This window comes from Mastigoproctus giganteus, chromosome 1 (genome assembly GCF_048544385.1).
Source record: "Mastigoproctus giganteus isolate SK-2022 chromosome 1, ASM4854438v1, whole genome shotgun sequence".
Classification (NCBI taxonomy): domain Eukaryota; kingdom Metazoa; phylum Arthropoda; class Arachnida; order Uropygi; family Thelyphonidae; genus Mastigoproctus; species Mastigoproctus giganteus.
Window position 1 is genome coordinate 162,563,255 of NC_143575.1, and position 27,644 is coordinate 162,590,898.

Below are 27,644 nucleotides of genomic sequence, written 5' to 3' on the forward strand. Positions count from 1 at the left end.
TTGTCAAATCCAAGTTCTCCACATAATAAAAATTTCAGAGAAAATGTTAGCACAATGATATAGCACTTATAATAGTGCTATATCATTTGCTTTGGTGGTTTCAGAAAGTGTTATTATATCTGGTTTAGGACCCCGTATTGTTTTAAAATTTATGGTCATGTTTATCACTGGGCCTCTCACTGATGAGACTTGGAATTGTTATTGGTTTTTCCAGCACGTTGAGCATCTTAGGCCATATTTCCCTTTGTATCTGCCTGAAATTGGCTAACCACAGCTTTGATTTTAGAAATTTCTCCAGTTTATCACAGGAGTTTGAACTGACCCCCTCCAAGCAAGCATAAGTAGAGAAATTATTATACTGTCACTGAACACAACTCAGTCATCATTCTTGACAATATATTTATTTTCTACGTATTGTGTAGTTGTATGTGCTTGATAGCACAGGAGTTGTTGATGCACATCTTAGATTTCCAGTGTACTATCATACAGATGTACACTAATTTTTCCTGTTATTATATAACAGGTTATGTGCTAGTATAATATATATGGGGTGTTTCAAAAGTGATGGTCAGTAATTTAAAGGTGAACTGTACAGACTACAATATATAAAAAAAAACTAGTAAACATGGGTCCTTAAGTGAATCATTTTCGAGATATTGCACATTTCTAGTTGGGCTCCACCACTGACAGGTGAACTGTACAGAGTTCGGATCCACCGCTGACTTGTTTGTTTAGGTTAGGTTATGCTCATTCTCTCCCTTTCTTCTCTCTCGATGCTCTGAGACGTAGCAAGCATACTAGTACTTGTCAAAGGTTAGTCAACATGGAAAGAGATTACAGCAATGAATAGTATGTGGACATGCACTTCATGTATGGTAAAGCCAATGGAAGTGCATTTGAGGCTGCACGTTTGTACCAAGAAGTATTTCCCCACCAAAGGCACTAGGAGACAGTCTAATTGGACCACCTTTTCTGCCAAACAGGCTAACAGGAGAGCTGTACCTTCAGTTCGTGCAGAATGTTCTTCCAAGCCTCTTTGATGGTGATAATGTTCCACTTCGGCAACGCCAGAAAATGTGGTTTATGCATGATGGTGCACCGGCACATTTTGCCCAGTTGTAACTCGGAATCTAACTAAAAGCTATGGTTCTACGGAATCTAACTAAAAGTCAACAGTGGATAGGTAGAGGTGGGCCTGTTATGTGGCTTCCCAGATCACCAGACTTAAATCCTATGGATTTTTGTATCTGGGGTCATTTAAAAAGCTTGGTGTACACTTGACATTAACACAGTTGAGGAATTGCAGCATCGGGTTGAAGGAGTCTTTCATCAAATTAGAAATGACCCAGGAATGCCTGAGAGGATTCACAACTCAATGCAGAGAAGACTACAAAGCTGCATACGGATGCAAGGACAGCATTCGAACAGCTTTTGTAACATCTGTGAAAATCCTGTCGTGTTGAAACCAAAAAATTAAAAATGTATTATCTTATGCTTAATAAAACCACCCTTAACAAAAGGATTCACAGCTTTTTGCTAAACTAGTGCTCCCATAGTCAGTGGTGGATCTTAACAGAAAATGTGCATTATCTCAAACGGTTCATTTGGACTTTTTTGCTTATTTTAGTTTGTTCTTTTTACCTTTAAATTATTGACCATCATTTTTGAAACACCCTGTATACATTTGGGTCTCCATATTTGTGGGATCTGTATTTGCATATTTGTGTTTTTGCGTTGGCGGTCATGAAATTTATACTAAAAAATTGGCTACTGCTCACTGCATTCATCTTGAGTGATGGTGGGGCACGTGCATCTTCAGTCTCATTGTGAGATCATCCGAGTAGGATGGCTTGTCACCTTTGTGTGTGTGTGCGCGCGTGCGTGTGTGCGCGCATTAGGCTACTTGTGCTTAAAATATTACTGTGCTTATGTGAATACCCATGGGTTCTAAATGAAGTGCATCTAGTGACGTACACGTAGACATAGGCCACAAAAGTGATGACTTTAAACGAGAAAGTGCGGATTCTAGATAAATGTTGAGAACGACTCGCATATATGGCTGTAGGCTGCATGTTTGGTATCAACGAAAGTACCATATGAAACAAGAAACTGAGATCAGAGAGGCAATGCAAACGGGTCGAATTCTTACTGTTAAATATGTGGCTTATGTACGTAATAAAATGATGTTAAAAATAGAGAATGCACTGTTCATTTGGATTGAAGACCAGCACAAGAAAAACTTAGCCTGTGAATATTGGTATGATTTCCACTAAGGCCCTCATTCTTTACAACAGACTTAAGCAACAAACCCCCTGTACTAGCAGCACTGCGGGAAACCACTTTCATTATTTGGATGGCCACGTGCCTGTTTATGTTCCTATGTATGTCACTCATGGAATGAGTGCCATCAGTTTGAAATCACTGCTATATACTGTAATGGGAAGTTAAAACTTTAATCAGCTAGAATAAACAGAAAGTTTGCTACTGTGGGTAAAGAGGTGGTTTAGTGGTGGAAGCCAAATTAGTTATAATTTGGCTTCCACCAAAGGTCGCTGTTCTTTGTGGGCCACTGTCATAAGGAGGGCCCCATCAGTGATTAGTCCCTTACTCTTTCTAACTTTTATTAATGACATTGGTGTAAGTACATTAAATTTCATGCCTAAAATATCTAGGGCAAACTTACTTAACCTGATTACTATTATTAGCCAGAGCCACGCTATTCCTCCAGAATTAGCAGATTTTTCATTTGTCAACATCTCAGTCAAGCTGACCACTTGGTTTGATCTTTACTCTGATGTCTGTCAATCTGAAGCCAGACATCTAGGTCTTAAGCTTCTAATTTCAGAAAACTTACCATCTTCAATTTTAACATTTTTGATTTTGCAATTTTTATTGAATTTTAAAAAAAATTTAAATCTCATATGTAAGCTCATCATATGACTGCTACTGACACTTTTATGTATTTAAAAACAGAAATGGCTAATGCAGTTCAAGACACCTCAAAATGGTATTCCAGAAGAAGGAATAATCATGCTTTGTTGGTAAAGCAGTTTTACCAGAACAACAGCAACTTTGTGGATGCACTTACAAAGATTATTGGCATTTAAAAGGATTAAGAAGAGGACCACTTTCTGAAAACTGGTTGTGCAAAATGATTATAAAATTTTGAAGAAATGGGCAACTTATCTGTAGCTCATGGCACAGAACATCCCCCCCCCCCCAACAGTCTTAGTTTTTGCTGTTGAAGAGGTCTCTATTACTGTAGCTGATGATGCAGCATAAAGGCAATACAATGAGAACTTAACATTCCATGGTCATAAAGATCTTCAATAATGATTGAAGAACTTTATCATTATATCTTTATTATTTTATGATTATTCATCTTTATCTGTATGAGATCTATATGGTGCAACAGCTAACAAAAGTGATCCACATCAATTTAATGACTTTTTTTCTGTGATTTCTGGCAATATAGAGGCCAATGAGTGGGGAACATGTAAACTAATGAGGCTCATTTCCAAGTAAGTGGCAGTGTGAATATGCTTAATTATTGGGTATGGGAATCATCATATACAGATGTTATCAACAAAATGCTTCCTATTATTAATATGTTACTAATTGATGTGAATTAACAACAACAGCAAAAAAAGATCCAATTTTGTGATTGAACTTTTTTTTTCTTTTTTTTTTTTTTCTTTTTTTTTTTCGAGAGAGTTTCTAACAACTTTTCATTCAGGATTAAACTTCTCTGCATATTTGTCTGCCAGTAACTTAGCTGCTTTGTAACACATTTGGTAATGACCACACCATTTCCCATCATTTTAGGAACCTTTGATCACTTTGATCTCCAGACCCCAATCCTTATGAATTTTGTTAGTGTCTAAATGACTGGGTATACCAAATCTCTTTCTGATTTGAAGGAAAGCATTACAAGCATATCACTAGCATTCTCTGTAATATACTTAAGGTAACAGTATGGCTGTACCATACTCTGCTTTCAGTGTGTAGCGGACACAAATGGTTATCATACCGTATTGTGTGAACATCACAGTCTTCATACCAAGCAGTACCTTACCAAGTATACACAGCAACAATTGCTCCTGACAGATGTTTTGGAACTTTTTTTAAGCAGTCATCAGAAAAAGTGATGCTTTAATTATAACCATCCTTTATAACTATTCTGTCAATAAAGGCATTCTGTTCTGTTAATCATAGCAACAAGGCTACGTATATAAAGTGCTTAGCATCATAATACACAGCCATTTCTGAATAAACAGAAAATTTTTAAGGTGGAATCGTTTTAGGTTATATCTCATATTGTGAATACCTTCACAACGAGTTGCCATGATATTGCACTACTTCGAATAAGTAACGCTTCACCTAAGGAGAAGACTAGTGTTACTTATTCTCAGATAGGTACCACCACCCAGACAGCACTGTTTCAGGGCTATTTGGCCCTTCGTCAGTGAGTGGGTAGGTACCCAAGTGATGCAATGATGGCAAAAACAGTTATGAAGTATAACTCCACAATATGAGAGATGCCTGATGGTGTATGATGTATTTAGACTAAGGCGCATTTAGGGCTAGAGCCTCAAGCTGCGAACAAATTTAGACTATGTATATAAAGTGCTTAGCATCATAATACACAGCCATTTCTGAATAAACAGAAAATTTTTAAGGTGGCATCGTTTTAGGTTATATCTCATATTGTGAATACCTTCACAACGAGTTGCCATGATATTGCACTACTTCGAATAAGTAACGCTTCACCTAAGGAGAAGACTAGTGATGCTAAGCACTTTATATACATAGTCTAAATTTGTTCGCAGCTTGAGGCTCTAGCCCTAAATGCGCCTTAGTCTAAATACATCATACACCATCAGGCATCTCTCATATTGTGGAGTTATACTTCATAACTGTTTTTGCCATCATTGCATCACTTGGGTACCTACCCACTCACTGACGAAGGGCCAAATAGCCCTGAAACAGTGCTGTCTGGGTGGTGGTACCTATCTGAGAATAAGTAACACTAGTCTTCTCCTTAGGTGAAGCGTTACTTATTCGAAGTAGTGCAATATCATGGCAACTCGTTGTGAAGGTATTCACAATATGAGATATAACCTAAAACGATGCCACCTTAAAAATTTTCTGTTTATTCAGAAATGGCTGTGTATTATGATGCTAAGCACTTTATATACATAGTCTAAATTTGTTCGCAGCTTGAGGCTCTAGCCCTAAATGCGCCTTAGTCTAAATACATCATACACCATCAGGCATCTCTCATATTGTGGAGTTATACTTCATAACTGTTTTTGCCATCATTGCATCACTTGGGTACCTACCCACTCACTGACGAAGGGCCAAATAGCCCTGAAACAGTGCTGTCTGGGTGGTGGTACCTATCTGAGAATAAGTAACACTAGTCTTCTCCTTAGGTGAAGCGTTACTTATTCGAAGTAGTGCAATATCATGGCAACTCGTTGTGAAGGTATTCACAATATGAGATATAACCTAAAACGATGCCACCTTAAAAATTTTCTGTTTATTCAGAAATGGCTGTGTATTATGATGCTAAGCACTTTATATACATAGTCTAAATTTGTTCGCAGCTTGAGGCTCTAGCCCTAAATGCGCCTTAGTCTAAATACAACAAGGCTACTTAAATGAGGTTTGGATAAATTATTTTGATGGGCCAAAACGATATCAGTGGGCTAAGTAAATGGAGAGTCTTGCATTTGGTTAGCAGTAATTTTATGTTGATGTATGTATCACTTGGCGCTAGCAATAAACTCAAGGTAGTTGATAAAAAAAAAAATAATAAATAAAATAAAAAAGACTTTGAAGTAAATTTGAAATTCTCTGAGCAGTGTGTTATGGGCTGTTAGAACAATTCATGGTGTTCTGTCTGTGTTATACACATAGTTGCATGTTCTCCAGATTTACCAGACTTGTTTTTTTTTTTTTTTTGGACCCCTTCTGCTCACCATCCTGAGAGCGAGAGCGTGAAGTTTGCCAATACATAAAGGCAGTCTTTAAGAATGTAGTGGGAAATTACTGACTGGTCAGTCTAACTTCAGTAGTAGGGGAACTCATAGAGGCAATGATCAAGAGTGGAATTCAGGAGCACTTAGATAGAAATGTAATTTTGAAGGATACGTAACATGGTTTTGTAAAAAGAAAAATCGTGTTTAACAAATCTGGTTAGCTATTTTGACAGGGTCACTCATGAGCTAGATTCAGGGTATAATTTCAACATTGTTTATTTAGATTTCAGCAAAGCATTTGACTCAGTCCCACATAAGTGGTTACTTTATAAGGTGGAACAGGTTGGAATCACAGGGAAAATCCTTAGATGGATAGCAGGCTTCAGGGAAGTAGACAAGGGGTTGTGATAAATGTTTATTCCTCAGATTGGGTTAATGTAAGAAGTTGGGTTTCTCAAGAATCAGTATTGGGACCACCGTTGTTTTTGATTTTCTTAAATGACATCAATGAAGGGGTAGAGGGCGTGATATCTAAATTTGCAGATGATGTAAAGATTGGTAGAGTAGTTAATGATCACCACCAAGCAGAGCTTCTTCAGAGTGACCTAGAAAGACTTCAAGGACGGTTGTCAGAAAAGTGGCAGCTATGCTTTAATTCAGGTCTTACACCTGGGGAACAGCAACCTCAAAATAACTTATACACTTGGTGGAGTTAAAATAAAGTCAGCAGTGGAAGAAAGGGACTTACAAAACTGTCATATCTGACTGCTTCGTAAGTCCCTTATGAAGGGACATACTGTATTGTGGAAAATAAAAAAAATAAAAAAAGACATTGAGCTTCTTAAAAGGGCCCAAAGACAGGTAACTTGCTTGGTGAGATCGGCAAAATGGCATCCATATGAGGAATGACTTCAAATATGTTGGTTGTATACAGCTTGGAAACTTGATAGAGGTGTTTAAGGCTCTGAGAGGCAAAAGTAAAATGAATGAGGACGAAATTTTCATGGTTATAAATGATTCTAGAACTAGGGACTGTAAATTCAAGTTAACGTGTTGGGGTGGAGAAGTTTAACCATTTAACCTATCCATTTAACTCCTCCTATGGGAGGAGTTAAATGGATAAGTTGTTTATTTCATTTTATTTTACTCCCTTTTTTTTTTTTGGCTGGTGCAGCATAAGCCTTAGGCTTCCTTGCATCATATGGCCATTACTAACACTAAAATAATTATTTTTCTTGTATTTTTTACAAAAAAAAAAAAAAAAAGTAAAACTGATGCTATGCTGTTAAATTCAAAATTTTTTAAAACAGTTCTGTGAATTTGTCCTAATTTCATTGTTTATCTCTAGTTAATGAATTGACCATTACCATCAGGCGTGCTAGTTTATATTGCATAAAATATGCAGAATGCATAGCATGTTACTTATTGCAGAGTATGTCACATAATCTTAAACTGTTTTTTTAACCATGTGTGATGAAAAGATAAATTTGATTTAATAGTGGTCTTCAGTAAGGTGGCAAAGAAATATGATAGAATTTTTAGGAAGATGTATACACATTTTTTCTTTGCTATGAAATCTGGGAATGCTAACTCGTTTGCTTTGTGTACTGTATGTAGAAGTGAATTTTCAGTTACAAGTAGTGGGAAATGCATTGTAATTAGAAATTTACGAACAAATAAACATAAGAATAATGTACAGTGCATAGCAAGAAATGCAAAAATAGGTATGACATTTCAAAATGAATATGATAGTGTTCAATACTGTTTCTGTCGGGGAAAAGAGATTCCAGAATGCATTTATTTTATAATTCAATCTGGTTTGCATTATATTTTCAGTATACCCATTGGGCTGTTGTCATTTTTTTTATTTCAAACTGGTGATTCAGCTGAACATTAAGCCAATCTAGCTGTAGCTTTATTGAAATTTAAAATCTTTCATTTGGTGGTGTACGTGCTAATGAAAGGCAATAATCAAACATCATAGTAATAAATATTTATTTATAATTTATATAATAATGTATTCATTGAACATTAAAAGTAATTAGTATAAAGCATGTATTTCTTCATAATGGCACTCCTGACATGTGTTTAAATGAAGTTCCTGAATGCTGTTACAGCACGCTTCTCCACAAAAATAGTCCTAATAGTTTCATGCATTGAATGCTTATTTGCATAATCTCCCTCTGAGTCCTGCTAATCATGCATGTGCACTGTTTGGATGTATGTTTCTGGATTGTGAAACAGCAAAAAAATATGGATATTTAAGAAAAAAAAAACAGGCAGGTATTGTTAGTGAAATTGTACACAGAGGAAAATTAGTAATGGTTTTGAAAATGTGCTGTTTTCATTTTCCACATCATATATACAGAGATTCTAAAGAGATTGTGATGACCTTCCCTAACAAAAAAAAATAAAATTTTAAAAATTAAATTAAATTCTCAAATCGAAACAGCTTATTCTCATTTCAAGTGTTGGAAGGTACAGTATGTATGGGGTACAGTATTGGGCATCTTCTGTTGACCAACTTGAATGCATATGAGAGTCCTTTAGAAAACTGTCTGACAGTATTGAAAATGGTCTTGTTATTGTAGGCTTAAAAACTGGAGTAGTATGAGTAACTGGAGTTTGGAAGAGAAGATTGAGCAATTGAATAGGCTATCCATGTTATCTAATTGATTTGTGTACTGAAAAGGGAATTGCATGCTTTCCTATAAAAGTGGATAAATATTTAGTGGAAATTTGCTAATGTTGTTAATGATATTGTCACAGGATATTATGACCGAGACAAGAATGGCATAGGTGACTCATGTGTGAAGAGTCTGTCTGTGTGTGAAACTTTGTCCGTGTGTGAACCACAAATAAATGGCATCTTGGAGGGATGGTCATTAGCTGTACTCATAATTTTTCTTTTTTTTTTTCTTCTTCTTCTTCTTCTTCTTCTTTTTTTTTTTTTTTTGCTCCATCTGAATCAAGTTTTGATGCAAACTTCAAAATATTTCTTTGTTGTTTTAATGTTTGTTAAGGTTGACTTTCCAACCTCATAAAATTTTGCTGATGAAGACCCACTTTCCCCTTTTGAAAATCTATTTAAAATCTGTCTTTAGTTCAGTTGTTAAATTTCTGCTTTCCTTTAAAATAAAATTAAAATAAAACTCTGTTCAGAATCTTTTTACTCCGTTTTGCAAACATGATCACAATAACTGGTGCTTACTGTAATTATTTTATGGAACCAGCATAAAAGAAAAAATAAATGCTGACTTGTTTGGATTATTGACGTTTCAAATTATTGACATTCAGATTTTCAGCACTACTATGTTCAGATTCATGAAGGTAGGCATTAAGATGGGCAGCTGAATATTCAATGGGCCCCTAATTTAATTCCTTTGAGGGAAAGAACCCTTTTCTTCAAGCAGCTGAATTCTCTCTCTCTCCCCCCTCTCTCTCTCCCCCCCAACCCCTGACCCTATCACCTAGCATACAGAAAGGCATCTCCTCTGGCAATATGCTTAGCTACAGTCAGGTCTCTATATATACCACATGCACATTGAAAATGTATACAATAAAGCAGTAGTTCTGCTGAGAATGAAGTAAAATAAAATTATTAAAGAACTGGTAATTCTTGAAAAGAAATATGATAACAATCACTTTTCTTGGGTCATAAATTAATTAGAAAGAAAACACTGTTCTGAAAAATTTAAGTGAGTAGCGGTGAAGGGTATGATATCGCAATTACTTTCTGCTAAATTGGTTTTCACTTATTGATGAGGGAGGGGGGTTTAATTATCTGACTCATTCTCAGATTGGCTTCAACATGTAATGCAAGTTTTAATGTGATTGACAACTTCATTTTTGTTAAGTATTGGGTTTATATCAGTGTGCTTACTGTGTGGCTTGTTCTGAGTATTAAGGATAAAATGCTTTTTCTTATTGGAAATTTTAATTTATTATGTTGCTGATGTGGCATGCATGTCTTGTTTTCTTCTCCTGTCTTGTAGTTCTTAGTATCTCTAAAGTTCTTGTTTTTTTTTTCTTTTGGAGTGCTTCTGATTTATTTCATTTTCACATTGATTTTTTTAAGGAAATAAGAATATAAGTTTGAAGTTTTAAATTAAATGTTTTTTATATATATATTATATTTCAAACAATATTTGTCTACTTTTGAGCCATCCTGTCTATATCATAAACGTGATGATTATCATTACACACATAAATACAGTTTTTGTGCCTTTTTTTAGATTGGCATAAATCCAGGTCTTATGGCAGCATTCAAAGGACATCATTATGCAGGTCCTGGAAATCATTTTTGTAAGTAGAAGTCTGCATTTATTTATATATATATTTTGCCATATACATTATACACTGAGTGGCCACTTTAAATACACATGCCCTTTCCATGAAATGGAGGGCTCCTATAGTGACAGCATCATGTGTCTTACTATGCAGTATAACAGGTGGGCAGATATGTAGGGATGCTGTAGGTATGCAAGAATGAGCAAGACAAAAGATTTAAGTACCTTTGAATGTGTGGCACTGACTACCATGGCATACTCAAACATATGAGTAATTTCAAAACTGCAGCCTTTTTTTCTGCTGGGATTTTCATTTATGATTGTGTCTAAGTTTATCAAGATTGGTGCAGTAACTGGATAACATTCAGCCATCGCAGGCTGGCAGGACAGCAGAGTAACAGAAAAGTTAGTCAATCATATAACAAAAACATGGTAACCAAAAAGGCATTTCAGAATGCACAGCTTGTCATCCCTTGTCAGCTGAACCAAACTGGGTTCCACTCATCAGCAAAAAACTGGTTACAGTAAGCTTAAGAACACCAACACTGGACAGTGTGATGATTAGAAAAACATACCTGATCTGGCAAATCCTCATTCCTGCTAATGGGAGGACCAGAATATTATGAAAACAGCTGAGTTTGTGGTCCCATTTTATCCGTGCCAACAATTCAGGCTGGAGATGGTGTAATGGTGTGTTTTTGTGATATACATAGGGTACTTGATACCATAGGTGAGTGGTTCCCAAACTACTCAGATCTATGGATCCCTTCAAAACAAGAAAAAAAAAAAAAGTTTTTTTTTCAAAAATGAAAAAAAGTTCACGGACCCCTATATATAGGGATCTGCGATCTGGGTTTTCTGAAAAAATTAAAATTTTTATGTTTAAAACAACTCAACTTTATTCTTATTTTTACATAAATATATAATCTATCATCATCTATCTTTATCTATCATCAATTTGCTATACACAGAACGAATAATTTGACCAGTTCCAAAGGATCGTTTAGCAGACCCTCTGGAACTGGTCTGCAGATCCCCAGGGGTCTGGTGACCCCAGTTTGGGAACTGCTACCATAGGTTATTAAGGGTGCTACAGGTTATTTGGAAATTGTTTCTAACCAGGCACATCCTTACAATGTTTCAGTGTCTCCCTGTATGAATGGGTTCTTCCAACAGGATAATGAGCCATGTCATATGACAATTGTACAGAACTGGTTCCAGGAATATATAGAGTGAATTGAGCCTAGTGTGGCATCCTTTCCTGTCACCAAATCTCAATGCACTTGAGCATCTGTAGGATGAGATGAAAAAAAGTTTTGTGTAGTAGTAATCTGCATCTACCCTGTCTTCAGGAAGCAATTGCAGCAACAAGGACCATCATCCCTATGGCATGCCTTCAACACTGTTTAAGTCATGTCTTGATGAATCCAGGCTGTTCTGAGCATAAAGTGTGTGTGTGGGGGGGGGGGGTATTCACTTGCCATTAGGTAGGTGTACCTAATAAAGTGACCATACATATATATATATATATATACGTATTATACTTTTTTTTTTTTTTTTTTACATGTTGGTAGGCTTTTTTAGACATATTTGAAATTAGTAAAGCACTTATTAACTTTGGCATCCTTCAGTATTAATGGATTTTCAGAAAATTTTATATTTGTCTCTTTCAGAAAGTTTTCAAATCTCCAGATTTCATTAAAATTGGACAAATAGAAATCAGACTTTCTTTTTCATATTTATCTCTGGTTGTCCATGTACTGTATATGGTAATTAGCTGAAGCACTGACAATTTGTCCCATAAGGATTAATGTAAGGGGTGATGGGTATACATCACCCATTACATTAATCCTTATGAGAAGAATATGTGTATTACCAACACTTTGGGCCTGGCAACCCAAAGGTCGTGGGTTCGATTCCCGCCTCTGGTTTGGATCAAAGTACTGCAAAAACTTTGGGAAGTGCATTATGGCATTATGGCCACAGAAGCCTATGTGCCAACAACTACCAAAAAAAAAAAAAACCAACACTTTGGTAATACACATTGTTGATATCAGTAGTATATGTGTACATTTGTTCTTGATCCTGTGGAAGGGAAATGGAAGATGCCTTAGACCCGAGGAAAAGATGCTTTGGAATTACACGTGGGGGATTGCTGTGATCACTCACTCCCTTGGGAAGTCAACATGGCAATTTCCCAAATGATTGCAAAGCATCTTCTCCCCACTGAGTCAATTATAGAGAATATTAAAGTTGTTTAATTTGTACAGTTATTTAATTTTTGCTCTTCTCCATCTGACATGAAATAAACTGATCAAGCCTCAACTTATCTCAGTCAAAAAGATCCCACATAGATGTACAGGAATATCCAATATTCTTTAATTTGCACTCGTTTGCCCAAATCTCTGAGTACCATTTCACCATTTATAATTCAAAAAAATGTAGCAGGTTCACCCAGAATGGAGAAACACTCAGATCCAGAGGTTTACTTGTTGAAACAGTAATCCATAAGCATTCTGAAGCTCTGGTTAAGATCTCGACCTTTGGTTGAGACCCATGCTACGTTAGTACTTCCAAAAGGGACATTTGCAGACTACTTACATTCATGAAGAGTGAAACTTCATGAATGTAACTAAAGATAAGCAAAATAAATCATGTAAAAAAGACAGTGAACTTATTCCCACATGAAACATATTGGCTTTGGATGCCAAGCGATTTGTGACTAAGCAATATCTGTGCCATAACTGTGATTCTTCAAAGTGACTATATTATTATATTTAATTTCCAGATAATTTTCATTAAATCTTGTTATTTGAAAGCAGCTCTTCTTGCAAAAAGTTCTCGAAGAGAGCGGGAAAGGAAAGCTACCTTTCTTTATATTTTCGCAAGGCACTGCTCCTGCTTCCCCGTGGCTGGGCTAGTAACCTGGGTGGAAGAGCAAAAAGGAGCCAAATGGATTCCCATTCTTTTCCACTGCTGGAGCCCATGGGCTCAACATATCGAGTCTCTGAGACCATTCATGATGTCTCATATCCAAAAAGAGTGAGAAGAGAAATGCACAAACAACACCATGCACCATTTCTCATAATCCACTCCTGACGAATCAACCTATGAATAAAATTTCTTATTCAGAAATGTTTAGAAAATGCTGCTTGTCCATCCACCTAAGTCATTAAAAGACTACAATTAGGAGACATCATAGAAACAGTGACACAAAAGCATACTGAAGGTCTGCTTAAACTATCATCTTTTAATGGAATTCCCATTCAGGTAACCTCTTCGTACAACTGTAAACACCTCCAAGGGAGTCATAGCAGACTCAGGTTTACTAAAACTTATTGGAGGAAGAAATAGTGCAAGAACAAAAAATCACACACGCAAAAAAATATGATGGCTAAAAAAGATGAACTTGTATCTACTCGTAACATTATGCTTACCTTCAGTCTTACCAACAACAGTAAAAGAAGACTATTTCTTGTATGGTATTTAACCATATATATATATACCAAACCTGATAAGATGCTATAAGTGCTGAAAATTTGTCTATTCACAAACATGCCAGGGAGACTAAATTTGCTGCGGCTGTGAATCCAAGGACCATACACAAGAGAACTATAATGCAGAATCGCCTTGCTATGCAAACTCTCATCCAGCATGCTCCAAAGCCTGTGAGATGTGGAAATTATAAAAAAAAATCCAAAAGTACAAGATAGAATATAGTTATACCAGGAATCAAGAAAACAAGTTGTTGTTAACACTCCAAAAGGTACCTAAGCAGCAGTTAGCTACCCCAAAAATACGAAACAATAGCAATACAGACAAAGATAACTATTCTTCTGAATATATTCTTCTTCTGAATACTATTCTTCTGAAATAGAAAGGGTGCAAGAATATTTGCTGATGCTATCGAGGCAGTGTTAGGTGGGTCGGAAAACTGCTAGCTTGGGGGGAGACAAAGACCAATAGATTGACAGTAGCCACTGGCAGAGGTGAAAGAGATTCTTGCACTGCTTCTATTAGAATGAGCAGAAGCCTGAAAAACAAGATGCATGGTATTTCAGAGACTGCTGGGAGCCATTGCGGTACAAGTAAACACATGGGTTGTGTTAGGGTAGCTAAGAATAGAAACAGGTGCAGGTATACTTGCGTGTACACCAATGCTAGGAGTTTAGTAAATAAATTTGATGAATTTGAGGTATTGCTCAAAACATCAAAGGCAGATATTGTTGGGATATCAGAGACGTGGTGTCACACAGATATAAGGGATGCAGAACTGCAATTTGGGGAATACAACGTCTACAGAAAGGATAGACAGGATAGGAAGGGGGGAGGGGTTATGCTATTAGTTAAGAAACACATAAAAACCAAGGAAGTGAAGCCAGTCGACATCGCTGGACAGTGCAGTGTTGAGTCAGTTTGGTGTGACATAAGCATTGGGAGATCAAAATTGAGAGTAGGAGTGTGCTATAGGCCTAATGACTCTGATGAGTATAATAAGGAACTGTACAGGGAAATAGAGTGGGCCAGTAAATCAGAGAGTCTTATAATGGGAGATTTTAATTTCCCAGATATTGACTGGAATTTGGGGGCTGGTTACTCACACACTAGCAGGGCTTTTGTGGATTTATTGGATGATTGTTTTCTACATCAGCATGTTCGGGAGGCAACTAGAGGGAGTAATACTCTTGATTTGATTATCAGCAGTGATTCTTCATGCATTAAGAATCTGAAGATAAATGAACCACTAGGTGGCAGTGATCACAGTGTGCTGAAGTGGGATTTACTGAAAGAGGTAACTACCATTAGGGGTAAAGGGAAGGGTTATTGCTTCCGTAAAGGCGACTACGATGGACTGAGACAGTATTTAAATTCTATACAGTGGTACCAACTGATGATGTTACCAACCGCAAATGCAAAATGGGAAGCATTCAAAGAACTTATCTTGGAAGCCACTAGGCTTTACATACCAACTAAGAAATATTGTTCAAGGTTTAGGCCAAAATGGATGTCAGATGAACTAATGAGGCATATGGCAGAGAAGAAAAATGCATGGGATACATATAAATTAACACATGACACAGAAGCCTATGATAGATACAAGTTGATATGCAACCAAGTTACAAAGGAGGTTAGGCAGGCGAAGGCAGATTACGAGAAATATTTGGCAAGGGATGCAAAGAAAAACAGCAAAGAGTTCTTTACTTATGTAAACTCTAGAAGGAAGGGGATGAATCAGATTGGTCCACTTGATATTGATGGGTCAACTGTTGATGATCCTGCTCAGGTAGCTAACAAACTAAATGAATATTTTGCATCGACATTCACACATGAGGAGTTATTCAGCGAGGGGAATGCCAGAGGTGTATTCAACTCTAGCAGTAAGCTACAGAATCTTGAAATAACTGGGAGTAAAGTGGAGGAGAAACTGTTGAAGATAAACACAAGAAAGGCACCCGGGGTGGATGGGATCTATCCAGTTATATTAAAGGAGGCAGCAAAGGAAGTAAGCAAACCCTTAGCCATAATTATGAGAGCTTCCTTGGACTCAGGGGAGGTACCCATAGACTGGAAATGTGCAAATGTGACCCCAATTCACAAAGGAGGATCAAAGGCTGACACAAGTAATTATAGACCTGTGAGCTTAACTTCTGTTCCAGGAAAATTAATGGAGGCACTGGTTAAAGAAGCACTGCAGGATCATTTAGACAAGACTTCAGTTATAGCTCAGACACAGCATGGTTTTGTTAAGGGGAAGTCTTGCCTGACCAACTTGATTGGATACTATGATGCAGTCACAAAAGAACTGGATGCAGGGAATAACTTTGATATTATATACTTGGATCTTAGAAAGGCTTTTGATACTGTTGCACATGGAAGACTGCTACACAAATTGGAGCAGTGTGACATTGGAGGCAAATTGCTGCTATGGATAAAGGGGTGGTTGAGGAGGAGAAGACAGAGAGTGGTAATCAATGGACACTGCTCATCGTGGACTAACGTTATTAGTGGAGTCCCTCAGGGCTCAGTGTTGGGTCCATTATTGTTTTCTGTATTTATAAATGATATTGATGATGGTATATCAAGCTTAATGTCCAAGTTTGCAGATGATACAAAGGTTGGCAGGGTTGTCAAGGACACTACTGACACTATGCTGCTGCAACAGGATCTGGAAAGGTTGAGCAGGTGGGCTGAGAGGTGGCAAATGAAGTTTAACATTGACAAATGTAAAGTACTACACATGGGAAACAGCAACCCCAGAGCAACGTATCAACTCTGTGGTACTACACTGGCAGTGGTAGAGAATGAAAGGGACTTGGGGGTGGTTGTGCAGGCAGATATGAAGTTCTCTGAGCAGTGCAGACGGGCTGCAAGAGTAGCTCATGGAGTATTGTCAATGATATACAGGAATTTTTCCAGCAGGGATAAGGAGGTGATTATTCCATTGTATAAGGCAATGGTCAGGCCACACCTAGAGTACTGTATACAGGTCTGGAGGCCTCATTTCAAGAAGGATGTAGAGCTGATGGAACGAGTACAGAGAAGGGCAACAAGATTAGTGAATGGAACAAAGGGGTGCTCTTATGAAGAAAGGCTTAAGTTTTGCAAATTACAGTGTCTGGAGACTAGGCACCAGCGAGGTGATCTGATAGAGGTGTATAAAGCCTTGAATGGTTTAAGCATGCTCAATGCTGATGGGATTCTTCCTCTAGCTCAGAAAAATCACCTGAGAGGGCATAAATTCAAATTGAGGAAAGACAGATGTAGGATAGATGTGCGGAAATTTGCCTTTAGCCAGCGGGTGGTAGGTTGGTGGAACAGACTGCCATCCCTTGTGGTGGAGGTTGATAGCCTAAATAAGTTTAAGGCTCAGCTGGACAGGTATTTTGAACGAACAGAGGGGTGAAGTGGAAGTGGGTTTTTTTTTTTTTTTTTTTTTTGGCTGATGCTGCATAAGCTTGCTTTCTTGCATCAAATGCCTCTACTAATGCTAATGCTAAAATGCTAATATCACCTGTTGATTGGGAAAAATCTCTGTTGGCAGATTATCAACAATCTTCTCAAAAGAGGATGTCAGAGCAGGCTGTTAATACAGTCCCATCCACTTCAGCTTTTCCAGTTACTCAAAATGCACAAAAACAGAAAGAAGTGAATTCTGTTTAAGTAAAAATCTCTTCACTAACACAGATGATGGATTGCAATAATGCAGCCAATGAAAAAGAATTGCTAGAAATACACTGGTGTTCAAAGAAAGTGCACTAGGAATTTCACATTTCTAACCCTTTTTTGCGATGGTATGTTACATTAATGACTAGCATCACAAATAGAAATATAAACAAAAGATATTTATTAATAGTTAAGGCAAAGCTAAGTAATATTTGACAGGTGCTCTCAAAATATTCCAAAGTGAGTATTTGCAACCGTTATACAACAGTTTTGGTAAACACGACAATTATGGCTGAAATGTTATTAGAAGCCCTCAGTTTGCTTTAGTTAATCATTTTAAATGGAAAACAATGAAAAGTTTACTAGGTGCAAACTAATATTTAGTTGAACCACCTCTGGCCTTGTTGACAACAGCACATTGTTGAGGCATTGACAAGATCAATTTCTGAAGATAATCACCTGATAGTTTGTGGTTCCAAACACAAGCTATGTCATCCCCATAAGTTCACAAAGGGGCTTTGGTTTCTTTCTGGCAACTGCAGATTCCCCGCGATGCCAAAAGTTCTCTATAGGATTCAGGTCTGTGCTGTTTTCTGGCCAGCTAAGAGTTGTAATGGACCATTCTTCCAACCATTTTTTCACCTGTAATAAATGTAAACACATTATTGTCGAACCTGTAATGCAGAAATGAAGCTAAAGTAACTACAGAAGTGCCTACTTACACTTTTCAGCCGATGACAAGGAGCAGAGTCATCCCAAAAGATGCAGTTACTTGGCAGGTTGAAATGGTCTCTAATGGTTGGCAGCAATTTGCCTTCCAATATAGCCAGGTATCCATTGGCATTTACGGAACCTTTTATAAACTGCTGGTAGGGAATTTCACTGTAGACACCATACAGTCTGGATGGTATTCTTCACAATGTCTGCGATGAATCGTCTCCCATCAGAGCCATACAGGTTGAATTTCTTCTCATCCCAGAAAATAAATGACTTCCAGTACTCTGAGGTCCATTTGACATGCTCCTTACATCAAATTAAACGTGTCTTTTTCATTTTTTGTGTGAGGAGGGGCTTCTTCTTAGGACAACTGGCTACAAGTCCAATTTTGAAGAGGCGTCTTCTGACTGTTGCTGCACTTGCTACCACTCCTGTATGTTCTTCCCATTCTCTTTTCAGTTTAGACAAAAGAAGCTTTACGGTTTTTAAGGCATAAGTGCTTAAAACATGGTCCTGTTTTGGCGTATTGACTCGTTTGCATCTGGTTCTTTTTTTCCTATCAGCAGAACCAGTATTCTTGGGTTTGGAAAGAAATCTACTCACTGTCAACTGATTACAAGCAATATGAAGGAAAGGACATCCTTCCTCGTGTAAAGCAACAATACCACTCTTTCTTGTGGCGTCAACTGCACGTAACTCGCCATCCTGACACAAGCAAGGAATGACTTCAACTCTTGCAGAGCATGCTTGTATAGCTGAATGTAACAGCTGATGCAATATTACATCATCACCTGAGCGTGTCAATCTTATCTGATGCAATCTGTAAGAAATATTGCCGTATACTTGCATTATTCGGACGACAATTACAATTTTATGGGGTGATGCACTTTCTTTGAAACCCGTGTACATGCTAAAGATAATACAGATATGGGATGCCACTTTTTTTAAAAAAGACAGATGCAAAAGTGAACGATATAAGCAAACAGTCAACAAAAAGCAAGCAGTTCCACATTTTACTTACAAAACTAAATAACGGAGTACATCCTACAGTGTAATTGTAAAGGACTATGTCGCAATATTGATGACATATGCGAACTTATAACTAGTTATAATCCAGTAGGCATATGTTTGCAGGATACCAACTTGACTTCTGAAGTGTCCCTCTCTTTTAAAAATTATAATCTCTACCAAAGAGAGTGATGAAACAAATACAGCAAATACAGCTCATGGAGGTGTTGTCATTTTGGTGGAATTTAGAATTCTTTCCAAACACGTACCACTATATACTCACTTACAGGCTGTTGCTGTCTTTATTGCTCATACCATCTCATTTACTCTTGTCTCCGTATACCTCTCACCAAATCATATGTACACTGAAACCGACTTAGATAAACTCATTCTACAAATACCCAACTCCTCTCTGCTTTCTAGATGATTTTAACGCACACCACCCACTTTGTGGATTACATTAAGTGGACAAACGAGGGAAACTGCTTGAAGAAATACTTGATAAGCACAACCATGCTGTTCTTAACACTGGTCTCCATACACAAGTCCACTTTCCTACAGGATTATCCTCTGCTATTCATCTTTCCATCTGTTTGCCGGTATTATTTCCAGCCATTAATTGTTCAGTGATTGATGATCTCTATGGCAATGACCACAACTCAATAGTCTGTAGAATTCAAGCAACCACTTCAGAAACTAAAAGTCGAGCAAAATAGAAATTTTCCAAAGCAGACTGGAATAAATATGTCACTCCTGTTGTATTTAATATTAAGGTCATAGAATCCCTCACACTGATTATTCAAAAGGGCATATGTAGGAAAACAAAAATACTAATTGATGGTGGAATACAGAGGACACCAATGCAAAAAAAGGAAAAAAATAAGGCACGGTATTTGTTCTGAAAGTATCTAACAACTAATAACCTTATCAGCTACAAGAGACTTAGGACCAAAGCACTTCACATAAGAAGACAATCAAAAAAAATCCTTAGATTAAGTTTGCATCCATTATCACCAAAGATACTGACATGTGATTTATCTTGAAAATAATTAAACTGAATGGTAAATTGCCATCACTTTCTCACCCCCATAATTACTTGGAATGGACAGGACATGTCATCCCCATAAGAAATTGCAAATGCCTTTGCAGAAACATTCTTCCAAATATCTGCAGTGTGTGTACATGATAAAGCCTTTCAAAATACTAAAGCGATAGCTGAGAAATACAAAATAAACTTTAGCACAAATCATTCATTATTATATAATCAACCATTTATTATTGAATTTGAAAAATTCCTTAAATAGGTCAGTTTAAAATGCACCTAGTCCTGATGGCATATATTATCTCGTGCTACAAACGTTAAACAAAAACACCCTTCATCTGAATTCTCTCGGAAAATTACTACCTGAACACTTGGCACCACTCCACTATTTTGGCTTTTCCCAAACTAGAACAAGAAAAGACCAAACACATCCACAGAATTACAGGCTGCTTTTGTCTAACTGTCGTGGAAAGACATTGGAAAAAATTATCCATAACCGACCTAAGTGGTATCTGGAATCACAATCACTGATGAGTGAAAACCAACATGTGTTTTGAAAAAAACAGGTCCTCCTGGATGCAATGACTAAAGTTGAAGAAAACATCTGATATGCCTTCATTAAAAATGAACATCTGGTAATGGTATGTCTGGATATCCAGAAGGCATTTGACAATGCTTGGCATTTTGATGTTCCTCGAGATTTGCACATACTTGGCCTACAAGGACATTTGCCACTTATAATACAGAGCTTCCTACAAACTTGTGCCTTTCAAGTTTGTTATCAAAAAGCCATCTCACAATCTTTCAACTAAGAAGATGCTTTTCTCTTTTGGAAGAATATTTTTAATGTTTGGGCAAAGTGATTCAAAATCAGTTTTGTGTGTTGTAGCATTGTTTGAAATTTTCGGAATTTTAAAATCCTTATTCTCATTTTTACAGTATTCTCTGAGAAATGATAGGCAATAATGAACCAAAAATCCCTTCAATATGATTGTTATTCATCTGCACCTCTTGGGGTTTTTTTTTTTTTTTTTGTGTAACTTGGAGATGGGATTATGGGATTTTGCCTAATACTTCATTTATTTTGAATCCTTGATATAATAAGTGAAGAGCTTTAGTACAAAATCTCCCTCAGCCAGTAGAATGGTGATATGATCCTTCTCCTGTGATGCAAAAGTCCCACTTCTGCATCACAGGAGAAAGTTTCATATATAATTTTCATGTTTTGTAGACTGTCTAATTTGTAGGTGATCAACATTCACAGCCTTGTGTATAAAATTTCCTCATCATCATTGTCATAATGTAGAAAGATCAGTAAGATTCAATTCTTCATACAGACTCCTAGATATTCTCCATTATGGCAAATTGACTTAAACCTAATTTGTTTAGTTGAATATCTTCTATCCATTATACCAAATGTTCAGTTTTCAGTACAGCAGGTTCTGTTTTTTCTTAATTTGTCTGGAAGAAAATAGTGTTACATATTTAGCATTTTGACAGACGTTATATTCCTCACTATGAATTTTAGTACCTGGTATAAACCATTCACATGTGCAACTACTGGCATTACCTTTAATATGCCATATGATATCTAATTCACTTCTGAAGTATACTTTTAGTCATAGGCTTAACAAAAATATTTGTGTGCTTTTCAGTCATGATGAATATTACTAAGGCATTATTAATATAAATCACTCACTGCAAAAATAATATGTATTAGTTGTGGTTGTGGCAAACGATGCAAGAGCACAAGCATATAAAATATTGGGGGGGGGGGGCATTTCCACATCATCTGCCTCCAACCTTTGCTAGTGATTTGTCTAGTCTCTTCTTAAATTTATTGAAACTACCCACTTCCACAGCACCAAGTGGAAGTTTGTTCCAACAGTTAACTACCCACTGGCTGAAAGCATAGTTCTGCATATGCTTCACCAACTATCCTTCCTTGATTAAAATTTATGTCCCCTCGTGCGCTGTTTGAGAAAGAGGAAGGGTGCCATCATCACTTAGCTTACTTAATCCGTTCAAAGCCTTAATCATCTCAAATAGATCCCCTTGCAGGTGCCTAATTTCCAGACACTGAAATTTGCCGAACTAAAGCCTTTCTTGGTGTGGGTACCCTTTTGTTCCCTTCACCAACTCATTGCCTTTTTCTGCACCCATTCCAGCAGATCAACATCATTACTAAAACTCATGATGTGGCCAAACTGTTGCTTTATACCAGCATTTCCCAAACTTTTTCAGTCACGGAACACTTTTCATCTCACAATATATTACGGAAAACAAGTTTAGCAGGAGCCAAAGAACTGTTTGTTAATATTTTATTACATACGACGCACTGTGCATCAGGAGCATTTTTATTTCCAACACATGTAAAACTGAAATTCAAATAACTGCCATCATACTTTCGTTTTGGTCTATTATTAGTTGGTTCTTGTTTTTTCAGTACTGATTTTTGGTGACAAAATGCTGCGATTGTTCATCCTCGCTTTGAAGTGTGACAATATTGTATTCATTTTCATCGACCACAGTTGCACTACTAGAAGTACTTGCTTCTCATTTTAAAGTTCATTTATTCAGCCACAAATCCATGGTCATTTATTTTAATAATAATATTTTGAAATATTGATAATTATCAAAAAAATATTTATACAAGGAAGTGTTTAGTTATGCTTGCTAGTTTTCCGTACTACTACAGAACTAATCTGGCAATTGCGAAGACAGTCCGCACGTACCACCACCAGTACTGTGTAAACATGCAAGAGTGTGTCAGCAGAAGGCTACTTTGTTTCATCCACCCAAACGATGCATGATATCAGTTCACTTTCTCCTCTCCCTCAACCCATGTACTCCAGGCTAAATTGCATATGAATGCCATATTAGATCACTACATTTTTACTTTTCCATAAATGTCATTACCTCTACGCATACTTCTCTATTCAAAGCCTGCCAAAATAATGTTCCGCAGTCTATATGATTATTAGTCGATGCCAATACAGTATATTAATAACTGAAAAAAAATAAAAAAATTAAATAAATAATAATAATGTTAAAAATTAGAATGATACAAAAATGGTGTATGCTACAAATATGCAAAATTTATTTATTTTATTTCATTTTGTTAATTATTAATTAGGATTTTTCATGGAATACTTGTTCACATCTCACGGAACACGTTTGGGAAATGCTACTTTATACAATTGGATAATCACCTCCTTTTCACTACGAACAATATTATTATTTGCCATTGACAAAACTCCATGAATTGTTCTGGCAACCTGTCTGCACAATTACCCCATGTCATTTTTGTTTTCCACTAACCTTGAGTTTTACCACACAGTTGGTATGTTATTCTGGGATTACTGTTATTCATATGCAGTCCAGTCAGTCCTCGTATAACACATGTTTACACTACACAAATTTGATCATACACGATTTATAAATAGGGGAACGATATCGTATATAACACAAACCGAATTCGCTTATGCATGATTCGCCTTTGTGTTTACAAGAAATGGCAGTCAAATGCGGAATCACACCAACTGAACGTAACACGATAGGAATAAAGAGAAGATACTGAAAATGTATTTTATGTTTTTTTATATCAGTGAAGGGGAAACACATTTCACCAGAATAAAGTAAAAACCCACACAATTCCAGCTATCGGTCTTATCACAAATGCCATTAGATCAAGTTTACTACCGGTTTATAACAGATTCCGCTAGCAAAAATGCAACTGGAAATTGTTTTTATTGTTTTATGGTAGTAACCCCCAGAAATGTGCTTTAGTAAAATGTGAGGTGTTAATAGTGTATCTCTGCCTTTACGGTGTTGTTTATTCAGTTGCTACACGTGTGCAGCTTTGTTTATGTGTATCAAGTGTGCCTCCTCATTTTGTAATTGTGCTTTATTCCCTAAAAATGAGTGAAATACTTAAAAGGTGTGAAAAGGAAGCGTCCTGGTGAAGACACTACAGATTCAGAAAGGAAAAGAAAAGCAATATCGATAGATAGAGGTGGACTGGGTCAAAAATTCTTACCCAGGAAAATTTGTAATGGCCTCATACTGTGGTTTATGGCCAAAATCACACCGGCCTCCGGCCCACCGGGGTTTCCCTGGTAAGGCTTATGGCCAGTCCGCCACTGTCGATAGCGAAAAAATATGAAACTGTGAAACGCTTTGAGCGAAATGAAAGACCATGTGATATTGTTCGTGCTACAGACCCAAATGAGGCAACGCCGAGAATTACAAAGAATGCAGAGAAAATAAAAACAACTTTCATAGCAGGAACAACTCAAAGTGCAATTAAAATCCATTAGATCAAGATACAAAGAGTTGGAAGGGATGGAACGGCTGTCATCTGTTTGGATAGAAAATCAAACAAAAAACAAGTTTGCTTATGATAGAAGCAAAAGCATTAGCAATATTTTATTACAATTATTTGTGTTTGGTAATGTTTTAGTTACAAATGTGTGTTCAATCTTGGGTGGTCGGCACCTAACCCTACTTTTCCCATAGGGCCTGTTGTTTATGTTGCACGATTTTGCATTGCACGAGGATTTCTAAGAACACAACTATCGTGCTATACAAGGACTGACCGTACCTTGTATTTATCAACGATAAACTTCACTTGCAACACATCTTGCCTATTTTCATAATTTTTTCAGATCTTGTTGCAGTAGTTTGCCCTGATTCTTGTCATTAACCACCCTACCAACATTTATATCATCTGCAAACTTTAGACATTAAGCCTTGATATACCTTCATTAATATCATTAATGAATATGGAAAAGAACAGTGGGATCCTGCAGTAGTTCACCAATAACATTAGTTCAAGAAGAACAGTGCCCATTGATACCCCCCTCCTTTCTCACCCCCACACTGATCCATTTCATATAGTAGACTTTTATGTGGAATAATATCAAATAATTATACTATTCTTTATTCAGCGTGATTTGAGCTTAAACTTTTGCATGGATAATCCATGCATGAGTTTAATTTTTTTGTTAATCTTCATTATTTGAAAAATTCATTGAATGTTTATGAAGTGTCTCACTCACTTTCTGGCCGACCGGGCTAGCCAGGTGGGTAAAGCGCCTGACTGGCAACCCAAAGGTCGCGGGTTCGAATCCCGCCTCGGGCTTGGATCAAAGTATTGCAAAAACCTTGGGAGGTGCATTATGGCCACAGAAGCCGATGCGCCAACAACTACTTTCAGCGTTGACTCACTTTCTGTAGACTTATTATTTGGCATGATCAAAGAAATATTGAGAACAATTTAACAATGTAAAATGTAGAATAATTATTAATGAAAACTGCACTGATGGCCACTTTATTAGGTATGCCTACTTAATGGCAAGTAGGTTCCCTTCTTTAGCCTGGATTATTCATAGCACAGACTCATTGAGGTGTCAAAAGTGTGCCACAGGGATGCTGGTTCATATTGATTGCTTCCCATGGGACACCTCCGTAGCCAGGTGGGCAGGAGCGGCAGTGCGTAGCACACGCTTCATGATTATACTGGGGTTCGATCTCGTGACCACCAAATACGGAGGATGTGGAAAGGTCAGGGAATGACCACTGCATATCCCTATAGCAATATGGCCTTAGTTGCTAATGCTCCTATAAACCAAACAACAACAGCTTCCCATGGTTATTGCAAATTGGAAACTTATTGTGATGACTCAACTTTATAATTACACGGAAATCGTGGAATACCTACCTATTAACAGGTAGGCCCACCTTTTGCCTGGATGAGGACAGTCACACAGCGAGGTATTGAGTCCACTAGTTCACGAAAGCGTTCCACAGATATTTCCATTCATGCTTGCTGCATCACTGTCCATAATTCCGTCGCATTCCTGGGAGGATCCAAAGCTCGAATGGACCTTTTCACAGCATCCCAAAGATGCTCCACAGAATTCATGTCCAGTGAACAGAGAGGCCATTCCATGGTGGTAAAATCTGCGGAATGCTCTTCGAACCATGTTCTAGTCACTACAGCTCTGTGGGGAGGCGCATTGTCCCACTGGAAGAGTCCAGTGCCCTGTGGGTGCACAATGACCACGAAGGGATGCAGATGATCTGCAAGGATGGACACATAACCTGGACTGTTCAGAGATGCATCTAGATGTATCAGAGGTCCCAACATGTGCAGTTGAACGTGCCTCAGACCATTACTGACTATCCTCCTGCCTAAACAGTTTCTTGTTGACATGACGGGTTCATAGCTTCGTGCGATTTCCACCAGATATGCACCCTCTCATCCACTCGAAATAACTGGAAATAACATTTAACCATGAGGCCAGTCTCCAATCATCCAAGGTCCAGTGCTGATGTTCTTTTGCCCAGTTGAGGCATGGAGTTCTGTGTTGTGGTGTTAGCAATGGGACTCTGGTGGGTTGGCGGCTCCCATAACCTATTGTGGCTAATGATCACCTGGTGGTCTTGGTGAAGACATTTCTGGCACCTCCCTCGTTGAAGTCGGTGGTGATTTGTACCACTGTCTGTCTCTGGTTGGCTGAAACAATGCAAGACAGAAGTCAGTGGCCACGTTCATCCACCACCTTTCTCTGCCCACAGCACTGTCCATGATGAGATGTTATTCCAGAAATGGTGTATTCCCAATACACTCTTGATACTGTCGAACTGGATAGTGCAATTTTTGTACCACCTCTGCGATAGTGGCCCATGTGTTGGGCACCCACAGTCATCCCTCCTTCAAAGTTGGTTAACTCACGACATTTATCCATACTGACATTGAATTACTGTCTATGTGAATGCACTGTGCCTGCATACCTGCCAAGCAGTGGGTTCATCCACTAGCGACAGGGGTGACAGCGTCGCGTTTCCCAGGAACCAGGTATCCCATGAATTCTGTCCTTTCAGTGTATAATGTAATTATAATTAGTTCATAAATTGGTATGTTAACCTTATTTGATGATAACCTAGTTTTGCTCTTCTGTTATCAAGGGCCTCAGTGTGCACTATGAAAATACTGTACACCACTGCACTGCTGCCACCGCTACCACCAGCTTGCATTGTTTATGCCTGGCAGAATAAAACCATGAACTCATCCTGTTTGCAACATATTCTGGGTCTTGATTTTTGTTGTTTCGCAATGAAACAGTAGGAATTGGGATTAATCACCAGGCAACTTTTTTTTTTCCAATTCTTCTCTATCCAGTGTTGATCTTCCTGAGTCCTCTATAACCATATATTCTTGTATTTTGCTGACAGGAGTGAAACCTGATTCACTTTTGCCTGAGATGCCTTATCCACAACACGATACAGTGAGTTGTGCATTCTGAAATTCCTCATTGGTTAGCACTGCTGAACTAGGTTGTTATTTGACTGATTGTAGCCTTTTTGTCATCCTACTGACATTTGTCGGCCTATGTTGTGTCTGCTGCATCATCAAGCTGTTTCCAGCTACTTGAT

The 27,644-nt window shown here is 37.5% G+C and overlaps 1 protein-coding gene across 1 annotated transcript in view; it reads left to right on the top strand.

The window, feature by feature from the left end:
• Positions 1 to 27,644, top strand: part of Tdg (Thymine DNA glycosylase) — a 156,477-nt gene that overhangs the window by 11,088 nt on the left and 117,745 nt on the right. The window contains exon 3 of the mRNA XM_090389716.1: positions 10,220 to 10,289. Coding sequence (XP_090245842.1) covers positions 10,220 to 10,289 — 70 coding nt within the window. The remainder of the gene's footprint in view (positions 1 to 10,219; positions 10,290 to 27,644) is intronic.